This window comes from Zea mays, chromosome 1 (genome assembly GCF_902167145.1).
Source record: "Zea mays cultivar B73 chromosome 1, Zm-B73-REFERENCE-NAM-5.0, whole genome shotgun sequence".
NCBI classification, from domain to species: Eukaryota; Viridiplantae; Streptophyta; class Magnoliopsida; order Poales; family Poaceae; genus Zea; species Zea mays.
Window position 1 is genome coordinate 104627227 of NC_050096.1, and position 12162 is coordinate 104639388.

The 12162-nt window shown below is 47.3% G+C and overlaps 1 protein-coding gene across 1 annotated transcript; it reads right to left on the minus strand.

Moving 5' to 3' along the window:
• Positions 1–6658: 6658 nt before the first annotated feature.
• LOC100272484 (Protein HAIKU1) lies at positions 6659–7990 on the minus strand. Its single transcript, NM_001146955.1, has one exon. It carries the CDS (start codon positions 7841–7843, stop codon positions 6917–6919), a length of 927 nt encoding a protein of 308 aa, NP_001140427.1. The 5' UTR covers positions 7844–7990; the 3' UTR covers positions 6659–6916.
• Positions 7991–12162: the final 4172 nt, after the last annotated feature.

A 12162-nucleotide genomic window follows, 5' to 3' on the forward strand; every position in this document is an offset into this window, starting at 1 on the left:
GAAGGGAAGTGGGGCCCTAGTATACGACTTTATAGCCCCAGCAGGTCGGTTCAGGGTGGTCGTAATAGACTCCCCGGGATTCGCGTGGGGTTTGTTAGGGCATGTACAGTGGAGAGACACCAAAACGGTTCTCCAAGCACAGGAGACAACTAAGAGACTCTATTGTACAATGGAGTGTCTATAAACGTAGTCTATTAATAAATACAGAATTAAATGTATTTGTATAGCATCAGATCGATAGAACAGACGACAAATTCGTACAGTGGGAAGTGAGGCGTCTGTTGCTACTTGGTTTACGAGCCAGAGGCGTCTCTTCACGGAGAGACGGCTCTAAGATTTTTTTGCAAATAACCCCCTAAAACACCTTAAGAGACTCCACATTAAACACCACTGTACATGCCCTTATGGTGCTCGTCGCGCGAGCAAGCTTTCAGTCGCGACGCGCGAGCGAAGGGGATGACCATGCGGGCCCACAATCTAGTGAGGGTGCATGAGACCGAGTGGTTGATAATTTGGACCTACCTATCGGCGTCGAGCGAACACGTCGGTTGGCGCATCTGTGGGATGAATGGGACGACCGGGTGGGAAAACGACGTGGGCTGGGAATGGGGGCTTCGACCAAGTTACAATGTTTCTCTTTTTTCTTTTTCTTTTATCTTCTCTGTTTTGCATTTCTTTTCAAATTTCGAATTTTAAATATCCAAATTTAAATCAAACACAAATTAAGTGCACAAACAAAAATACCAACATGATGCAAATTTATATTTTTCTCATTCATTAATTACTTTAGTTTATTAATCATAATAATGTGTGTATGCAGGCCAAGCAAATAAGGAGATTCATATATAACTTAACTTTTCTTCCCTTTATTTAACCAAAATTTTGGGCATTACAGCCCCCGCGGTATATATTATTGACCCTAATTAGGGTTTTCTGCTGCATCATTATCTTTACTCCTCTTGTAAGTCGACGTCTAAGGACGGCATTCTGTAAACACTCCACAATATAGTAAAGGTTTCGCTTGACTTGTACCGTGGTTTTTCCCTTCGCATTAAAGGATTTTCCACGTAAATCTATGTGTCGTGATATGTGGTTTGTTGGTTGATCTACATCGTTTTGCCTATTAATTCTACTAACAATTGGCACCTGGCTGAATGATGCTCTGGATTGTTCTGACAAACATATGTACTAATGTTTGGTTCTATGGACTAAAGCTTAGTCCATGTCACATCTATAGGTGTACATTTGGGCCGGGCTTAATGGGCTGGCACGAAGCATAAAAAAAAGCACGGCCCAAGTACGGCACAACACAAAATTATTTTGGGCCGGCCCAGCCCGGCCCGATACATCGGGTCGTGCTTGGGCCGACGCTGAGGCCCACGGGCGGGCACGAGCCCGGCCCGTTTAAGCAGACCCGAAATGGCCTGTTAACAGGCACGAAAAGGCCCGAAATGGCTGCCTCCACGGCCTCGGCAGCGGCAGGCCGGCAGCGCACTTGTCTACGGGCGGACGGGCCTAAGGCGCGGCCCATTTCCATTTAGCTTTAGGTCTTGTCGTTGCCGACTTGCCCTGTTGCCCAGAAACCCTAAAACACCGAGTCGTCTTGCTCCCGTCCCGTGTGGCCATGTCGCGTCCCCGTCCGACCGCCGTCTCAGCCTCCCAGGCGGCCAGGCCCCCAACTCCAGGCTCAAGCGCGACCACGACCGGAGCAGCCCCTGCGCGGCTGCGCCCCTGCGCCCTTGCGCAAGCGCGGTCGGTCACCGGAGCTGCCCCTACGCGAGCGCGACCGGAGCCGCGGCCGCCCCTATGCCCCTGCGCGACAGCGCGAGCGCAATCGGAGCCGCCCCTGCGCGGCCTGCGCCCTGCGCCCTGCCCCCACGAGCTCCAGCGCGAGACGACGAGAGTGCGCGACGCGCCCTACGCGGCTGCGCGGCCTGCGCCCTGCGACCCAGTTGTTGGTCTACCTGGCACAAATGTGTATTTCGGGCCAAATTTGTATTTCGGGGCTTTACTATTTTCGGGCCGCCCGTTTAAAGGCCGACACGTTTAGATGAATACGGGCCGAGCCGTGGGCCGAGGAGTCGGCCCGTGGGCCAGCACGGCACGACCCGAATTTAATATTGGGCTGGGCCGGGCCAAAATTAAACGTGTCAGACCTTTTCGGGCTTGGGCCGGGCCGGGCGGCCCGAATGTACACAATATAAATCTAAAAATACAATATAAATTCATTATTGGAAAATGTTTGAAGGTCTATTAAGATACAATATAAATCTAAAAATACAATATAAACTCACATCGGATATTTGAAGGTCTATTAAGATTATTAAATACAATCTAAAAATACAATATAAATATAAAATTAATTACACAACTGAAAACTAAACGACAAGACAAATTTATTAAGTCTAGTAAATTCATGATTGGAAAATGTTTAATATAGTACCAAATAAGCGAATCATGGACTAATTAGGTTTACTAGGTTCACATTATCGTTCATTTCTTATCTTCATTTCTTATCTGTATAATTAGTTTTGAAATTAGATTATATTTAATATTTCTAACTAGCATCAACATCCTATGTAACATAGACTAAAATTTAGCCTGGATAAAAATTAAGATACTACATGTTCACACTATTTTAATGTTGTTAAATCATGGTGCCTATTGCTGAATGTCTAAAGAAACAGTACAAAGATTATCACATTGCTATCTACTATCACAGAGAGCTGTTGTCATCTGCATTAGCCAAAACACTTGAACTATGAATTATTAAAACTCAACAGGCAAGACCTAAAACGATCGAAATCCTCCGGTCTGTGACTTTGAATCCAACACAGAGAGAAGGTGAGCAGAGAAAGGTAAGCGCAACACAGGGGTTGGACGACGGTAGAACTTGACCGCTTATTGGCTGCGGCTTGCTACGGTTTTAATCTGGTTGCGGCTTCTACAGTACGTTATCTCTATAAATTACAGCTGTATCTAGAATGACAACACTGAATTTTTCGTCGGGTTTTGGCTCTCCATCCCCATATCCCTGTCCCCGCCATAAAAAAAAAGTTCCCTGCGGGTCCCCACGAACTCTTGTGGGAGGCATTTTTTCTCCATCTCCATTTCCCGCATGGATAAATCCCCGTCGGGGATTCCCGTTCACGCTTAAGTTATAATTATGACATATTTTCTTTGTTATTAATATAAACATTGTCAATTGTACAAATTATTAGATGCTAGAAATTATTATGTGTACATTAAAATAAACATATTTGTACATCGAATGATCTTTTGACAAGATAATTATTTATTTTTATCATATATATTATATGAAAACATAATCAAAACATAATTATATGTAAATTTAACAGTTCCCACGGGTATTCCCCATTTACATCTGTCAGGAGAGGATTTTTTCCCATCACAGTGGGGAGAACTTTCCTCGTCTCCATCCCAAACGAAGGAATTTCTCGCAGACCATCTCTAGCTGCAGCTGCAGCAGCCAGCCAGACGTGTGGCGACCAGTTACCATGGGCCACAACAGATGGCACACATATCATATGCACGGCTGCAACCTGTCGCTGGCTCGCTGTTGCTCCGGCCCTTCTGGCGCCTGGTTGTCACGAGCAACCTGCCAGGCAGCCGGCGGCTTGCTCCAGTGACCCGTTCCAGGCGGCGGCCCTTGAGAAGTTTGAGATGACAAGCAGCCAGCCATCACTCTCATCATTCCGGCGCCCCACTCAGGCAGACGAGACGCACAAGGCTGGCACGTCTCAAGGGCTCAAGTCTTCTGCAAAAACAGAGGCTGGACTGAAGATATCATTAAACATGGATGCATACAGTCCGTAGCAGAGGAAAACAACAAAAAAAAATTATCCTGTGGATTCCCAGCACCCTTTTCCCCATCGTGATGTGCTTTTCTAGTTCCTATCGAATCCAGATTAAAATTATAATCAGTAAAGATCACACAGATTAGGACTGACTTTTAAGTATTCGATGCTAAATTTTACTTGCAGGTTCCGCCAAACAAAGCAGAGGGCGTCGCTGCCATCGCCTCTCCGGTCTCTTTTGGAAGTGCCCTCTGAATTCTACCGGAGAACAAAGGGAAAAAGAAAAGAAAAAAGGCGACGAGGTACTCCGCCGGTAAACAAGTGCAGTAAACGAGTGATGACGCGACCATGACAGGCACTCAGGCTACTTTTCTCGGACCATTAGTGCCAGATCAACAGATAGACAGGTCTGCTCGGTAACCAGAGGACGGTCGATGGTTTCAGATTTCGTTGACCAGTGACCAGATCCAGTGACACAAGGAGCCAGAGCATCACTGCTCTCCAGCTCCGTGCAAGTCAACGGTCTGTGGGGGACGACACGACACGATAAAGGAAAGCAGAAGAAAATTGCATTGCGTTTAGATGGAACATGCCAGATCACTTCAGTTCCTTGCTTGGCTGTAGAAACCTGTACCTAATTTCCCAAGCTTTCGGCTGACTTGCTGGTTCTGCACGCGGGCACGCCACTATGTACACAAGGAAAAAAAATAATCAATTGTCACACTCGTTTTTTTATCTTCTCCGAGGGCGTAGCTTGCATTGCGAGCCAAATAAAACAAGGAGGTGACGAAGGGTGAGAGAACATTTCAAGCATATCCATACCATTCTCAATGCTTGTAAGTCATCCATGATAACGGGGACATGGGACACATGCTTGCCAATCACCAAATCCCGTGGAAGTTCGGATTTTGTTTATACAGATCAAATCAACAAATGCCAACACACCATAAAAAACATTTCAGAAAAAAATGTCCAGAATTGGTCTCCATCCGTTACCACCACCAACTGGAGGTGAGCACAAACTTCAGGAGGAGACCATCCAGAGTGCATAATGTTTACGAATCTTTAGGCCTAGTTTGAGAACCCCAATTTTCCAAGAGATTTTCATTTTCCCAAGAAAAATTAGTTCATTTTTCCATGGGAAAATAGAAATCCCTTGGGAAATTGATGTTCCCAAACTAGCCTTTAGTAAGTATTTCTTTCTGGGCCTAGCTAAACCAACAAGATCAGTGCCACCTTTCCATTCCGGTGAGCAGAATGGTAAGGTGGCAGAACACCACACATTAGTAGGGTGTTTGGTTTGATAAATGAGCTAGTCCATCATCTTCTCACTCCTCACTATTTTTATTTGGTTTGTGGAATGGAATGAGTTGATCCATCACCACCTCATTCCTCATAATTAGTTAGTTAATACTAATATGAGAAATGAGGTCATCCCACCAAATTTGAAGAATGAACCCATGATGTACCACCTCAATTTAGATGTAGTGATTTCTTAAACCAAACACCCCATAGATCTCAGTACTCACATCCGCGAGCAAATTCCCACATTACAAAGCATGTAACCATCAACATAATGATTCACAAACATAAGCAAGGTTTCTTCTGATAGCAGATCATGGAAAGCCATTTAAGTATCACAATGGTAGACACAGATATACCCACAAATTATAGACACAGGATGACATAATAGGGGACCGTGGTAAAATACCAATTATTCCCAAGAAAGAGTATCTAATTAGAAGATGCTGCTGCTCACAAATAATACTAATTGGAACAAGGGCCATCATTGGATCACTCCCTCTTTAGCACTGGATACCAAGGGGGTCCAGTAGAACATTTCATATATTAATTCTAAACAGAGGACACAGACAAAGTATAATATGCCACACAAAATGATATACACAGCATGAGAAGTCCCAGTTGGAAACACATTTTTTTTTCTCTGGAACACATGGCATAGTGTTCATCATAACCCAGAAGACAATTCAGATAGCCTGAGAGTTCCCACTAGGAAAAGCACTTGAACTTTGGGGACTCCAAGCATAGTGCGCATCAAAGGACACCACTTGATGAAAGATCAATCAAAACAATTATATGTCACTGAAAATTTCAAAGATATGCTGCTATAAAAGGAATGTGTCCCCAATAAAGGTGTCGCGCAACCTTATATAGATGTAGGTAAGAAAGAAAACAAGCTAGTATGCCATACAAAAGTCTGTACAACTGTAACTATACGAATATATTTCCTTTAATATACTGACATGGGCATGGACAATATTTTATTTTCTATCTGAAATCCAGAAACCAAAGGTATACAGTGTGGTCCCTGCGAGAAGTGCTGCTTATGTCGATTACCATGTTGAACTGCATATAACCCATTTAGTGATCAGATCAGAAGATGCTACTGCCACGCGGCCAAAATGAGCAAAAGAGCAACCTTTGTATCATATGTATACGGGCACAATTAGCACAGGATGGTATGGTCCTGTGAACAGTTAGTAACTTATAAACATAAGAACAGTGTGTCAATCTTAAAGACTAAGCCCTTCAGTAGTTCATGATAGGGATAACTACCAACATTTGTTTGATGGTGATTTTCTGACCAGATAATGTCCAGGAAGCTCCTCAACCAATAAGTAATACGGAAAGGAGAAAAAAAGAATAAGAAGAACATGCCATGCCTTAACAGGCAGACCAACAATACCCATCAGTTTGAGATTTGTCAGAAAGAGCTACTCTTTCATGAACTACAGGTTTACAATTACAGATTTCCAAGCCTAGTCACTCGAGAATCTAAAGTAGAACATGTCCAGAATTTGCATCTAAGAGAAGTGAATGAATTGAAATATTTCACAGTTATACAATTACAAATATATAACAAATCTCCTTTTACATACCGACTAATCAACCACAGCACAGAAGCAGTAAGTAGCAGCAATAAATATGGGAGTCCAAAGTTACAACCCACCTGTGTGTTTCTCCAGCCAAATCCGGCGGACGACCCAACCGACCTCACCGTGGCTACGTCCCTACCGTCAAATGTTACACGGCCGCCTTGCTCAAGAGGGGCAGCTGCTGTGGAAAACACAGACTTGCTATATATCTCTCCACCTTGGGCTAAGGCTCGGCAAGAAGCCTGATGGAGAAAGGAGCCCAGACGGCGACTGCGGGAACCAGAGACCCGGCGACGGCGGCGGCGGCATGGGTCCTGGGCCAAGGATGCCGGTCCCCGCCAACGGAGACAGCGCGGGGAAGTTCGGCGTGAGCGGCGGCGGGTGCTGAAACCCTGGCGAGAGTAGCGGATAAGGTGACCTGGGCGTGGGCGAGAGCAGGTTGAGGAAGCTGCTTGGGGAAGGGAGTATCCCAGGCGACGGTACAGGCGGGGGATGAGGATGTGAAGGCTGGTGGTGAGGGTGTGGCAGCTGTCCCGCAGCTGCAGCTGCAGCCGCCGCCGCCGCGGCAGCGGCTCCCGGTGGGGTGGCGCTGAAGAGGGAGTTCTCGAGGATGCGCATGTACGCTGAGACTGGGGAATCAGCCCAGGCAGGGCCGGGAGCGGGCATGTGCTGTGCTTGGGGCTGCGGCGGCGGCGGACGGTGGAAGACGGGGTAGTTGTGGTTAGGGTTGTGGGGGACGGCGTGGTGGTTGGGATGGACGGGCGGGGGCCGGGCGACGGGGGTTGCGATGGGGGGCGGGCGGATCCTCTGGAGGCGCATGGAGGGTGTCTTGGGCTGCGGCTGCGGCGGGCGGTGGGCGAGCTGGTGGTGGTGCTGCGGCGGCGGTGGGGACGGGGTACCGGCGGTGAGCTGCTGGACGATGTCGCGGAACTGGTTCTTGCTGATGTTGTAGACCTGCGGCTGGGGCTGGGGAGGGCGGTTTGCGGCGGGCTGTGGCTGCGGGGGCGGCGGCGGCGTGGCCTTGCGGATGGAGCGGCCGAGCTTGTTGACGCCGAGGTGCGGGTTCTGGCTGCCGGCGGAGGTGGTGCTACTGGCACTGCTGCTGTTGTTGGAGGTGGTGCGATCCATGGGAACGGGTCGGGGGTGAGGACTAGGAGCCGATTGATTGGGTGGTCAATTTTGGGAGGAGCAGGGAGATGAGGGCATGGGCGCGGTCCGCGGCGAGTTGATTGGGCTGGGTGTGGCGTAAGCGGAGGGGGAGGGGGCGGTGGACGGGACGAGCACGGAAGAGGAGGGGAGCAAGTGGAGGAGCGAGCGCGGAGTAGGTTGCTTTGCTTCAGGGGCGAGGGAGACCAGCTCGGTTGATTCGCGTCTTTGCCGCTGCCCACTGGCCACTGCCGCCGTCCGCCGATGGATCGAGTGGCAGACTAGCTGCCGGCCAGCAATTCCGTTTGTCCACTACGATTCCATTTGCTCCGCAGCAATACGTATTTTGGTGTCTGGACTTTTTGCATTTCTTCAACTTCACCCAGCTTTTGCCCTGCACTTTCCTGTAACTATCAGCAGCAACCCATGAGTTATGGCGTGATGATGATGGAGGTTAGTGACCATGAGCAACAGGCAACAGCGAGTATTACGGAAATGTTTACATGACTACGATTTCGTTGCCGCATGCTCAATGCTGAGGTGTTGCTGACCAATTCGCTGAATTCTCTACGGCACATCGCATTTATCAGGTATTTATTAATACTGTCAGTGGGGCTCAAGATGAGACTTTTAGCCCGGCCTGCATTCATTCTAAATTTTGTCTCTTCCAAACCTCTAAAATTTATAGTACTGATTAGGAGCTAAAATTAGCTATTTTTTAGCAGATCAGCTAATGTACGAGCTAATTCATAGTTATGCCTCTTAAACATTTGGTAGTTGCTCTGACCCAGTTAAAATCAATTAACAACTTATTTGAGATAACAATTGGCTATAAAGGTTCGGAACAGAGAGTCTATACTTTCTAAATCATTATCTAAAAATTAATTTTGAATAAAAATATGTTTATACTTTTATGTTGAGTAGATTTTTTTATAACTCGTGCTATAGAGAGTATATCTTCAATCTCTATTTTTCTAGACACAAATAAATATATATATATATATATTTATATTTGATCATCTAATTAAATAGGCAGTTAGACAATCAAAATCTCAAAAACTATAAAGAATATAAAAAACTTTGCTTTTATTCGACTAATAATATTATTAATTCTGATGTTGTCTTGTTACCTCCATGGCGAGTGTGTGTCGCGCTAGCAGCATGCATGTCGGCATGCTAGCAGCCCACCTTCTCCTCGCTTGGTATCGTTGAGAACCAAATTGATCTTAGTATCGTTGAGCACCAAATTGACCTAAGTATTGTTGAGCACCAAATTGATCATGCGGACACTCCGCGGTCTGGATGGTTCACCGTTATGGCACGAACCGTTCGCGCGCGCAGAGCCAGTTAGAGTTCTAAATTTCTTGCGGGATTTGTTAGCTAAATCCGTGGAATTAGCTTGGGAGACGGTTTGTAACGGGTCCGAACCTCTCTCTCTATATATATGGAGGGCTACGGCCGATTGAAACACCAACAATCGATCAATCAATCAATATACATCTAGTTATGTACATTTTTGCTCTATGAGTAGACAGTAACTTAGATTCCTCTCTCTAAATCTTCACCTCTCTCCGGCTCTACGTCAATTAGAGGCGTCTTAGACGGCCTGCCGATCCCAAGGCAAAGCCTAGGATTTCTCCTCCCGACGGGTCCCTCCCGGGAGCGAGATTTAGGCGCCGTTGACGAACTCCGCCACCCCTGCGCACGTGTGGACCGTCCGGTCATCAGGCGTGTACCGTCCGGCTCGTCAGGCAGGAAACCAGCCCCTGTGCTAGGTCGTGGACTGTCCGGCGCTGGCCGCGGACCGTTCGCGCTTGCGCAGAGAGCACCGCCGCCGATTCTCATCGGGGTGATTGGCGTCCGGATCGGCGCCAACACACTTTTTGGCAACTCCGTTGGGGAACTCGCATATAAACCTATCAGATCGGCCCTCAATGGCTGGTTCAAGGGATAACTCTGACGTCTCCCCAGCAATATCATCGAGCCGACTTGGGAAACCTTGCCGGCTGAAGAACAGCTTGAGTTCGAGGAGCATAAGGAGCAACTGATCAAGGAAGCAAAAGCAAAATTCCTAGCCAACTTCAAAGTGGACAGGAATAACAAGGTCGTTCGGCAACATGCGATTGATCTGGCTTCGCTCCGACCCACTGCAGCTACCCCCAAGGTAAGCAACACAAACGAACTCCAATCTCTTAAAGATTACATAGATGACCAGCGAGACCAAATGCAACAGATCATAGGGGGTATGCAAAATGATTATAAAAGGTTAGCACGTGCTTTGATAAATCTACCATTGCAAATTTTTCTTCGCACGAGGTTGAATTGGGGGAAAACACACATGATTTATCGGCTACAGGTTGTCACGACCAGTCACAAGCCCTTTATGGGATGCCGATAGACATGTACCCTGGGCAACCACAGCCTCCTATGCAAATCGGTGGTAAAATCACCGATCTGCGCATGTCCGGGCCGTACGCACGTGAGCGCGGACCGTCCGGGCCAGCGAAAGCCGATACTGTTTTTTAGAAATGAATTACCAAGACATGCACCCGAACCACCACGTACTACTCAAAACCTAAATGGCTCAGTCAGACCGTCCACGTATAGCGACAGACAGTCCGCATATAACACCGGACGGTCTGACCATATGGCCCGACAGTCCGCGCACGCAGCTAGACGCTTCGGCGTCCGTCCCAACTAAACTTCTCATCACGTCATACGACACACCAGCACCATAATATAGCATCCCTAGCCCATGGGGGCGAGTACTTTCCGGCCCCTCCTAGAAGGCTGAAAAGGAATGGCTAGTCCTATGAGCCGCATAGGGCAAGTAGTAATGCGCCACAAAACCCAAACCAATGGGGGGAAGACACCATACTAATATCCAAACAACCTCACCCATATTGGACCAGAGAGCATGTGGTCTTCCACCGGCCGCATTGACATAGTGGGGGAAGAGATAGCCGAGGCGTTCCGAGATAAGCTTGGAGTTAGCATGATCTCTGGGAGGCAGTCATATTGGAGACCTTATGATAGCCGATTTGACTATCACCCATACCCACAGGGAACTAGGATAACCAAATTTGCGAAATTTTCGGGTGACCAAGGAAAAAGCACGCGGGAGCACATAGGCCAGTTTTTAGCACAATTAGGAGAATTGGTCGACACAGAGGCGTTCCGTGTTCGTTTATTTTTATTATCTTTAACATGAAACGCATTTGCATGGTATGCCACACTACCTCCTAATTATATTTTGTCGTGGGGGATCTAGAGCAAAAATTTTATGATCATTTCTGAAAGGGAAATAGGGTCAAACCTTTTCCTAATTGATTTTAGTGGTTGAATTACCCAACACAAAAAATTGGACTAACTAGTTTGCTCTAGATTATAAGTTTTACAGGTGCATAAGTTCATCTACAACTATTCTAAGTCGACTGTCCGGAATACCGTAGATTATTCCGGACAGGAGAAGCTTTTTGGAAAAACAGACTAAGCGCGGACCGTCCGCGACACTAGGGTGTGCCTCAGACAGAACAAATGCAAAAACCCAAGTGTACACTACGGACTGTCCGGAGGAAAAGCAAGCACCGTCCGAGACCACGCGCGGACCGTCCGGCCTCAGGCGCGGACCGTCCGGTAGGTGAGGAACCGAAAAACCCGAAGGTGACTGGTTCGGTAAACTGAATTATAGCGTCCTCGCGGACCGTCCGGGGTGCACGACCGGACCGTCCGTGACTGCCTTTATCTGACATCTAACGACGTATTTAATGCATTATAGCCGTTGATATAGCCGTTACTGCTGACCATTGCGATTTCAGCTGTTGATGTACAGGGGCAGACCATCCGGACCAGGGGCGCGGACGTCCGCGGTCGGCAGAATTGGAGCAACTGCTAGGAAGTGGTTGGTGGCTATAAATACAAACCCAACCACCTCCATTCACTTCACCCAAGCATTCGAACCTTCAACATTCAATACAAGAGCTAGCATTCCATTCCAAGACACAATCAAAGCCTCCAATCTCTCTAATTCCACAATTGAGACGAGTGATCATTAGTGATTAGTGGCTTGAGAGAGAGTGATTTGTGTGTTATTTGTCGCTCTTGTCGCTTGGCTTTTGCAATCGTGCTTTCTTCTATTCCCATTCTTATTCTCTAAGTGACTTGTAATCAAAGCAAGAGACACCAAGTGTGTGGTGGTCCTTGTGAGGGGTCTAAGTGACCCGTTGATTAAGGAGAAAGCTCACTCGGTCTAGGTGACCGTTTGAGAGAGGGAAAGGGTTGAAAGAGACCCAGTCTTTGTG

What these genes read in the sequence shown, in the direction of transcription:
- LOC100272484 (NM_001146955.1), bottom strand. Translation starts at nt 7,843, where the DNA reads ATGGATCGCACCACCTCCAACAACAGCAGCAGTGCCAGTAGCACCACC.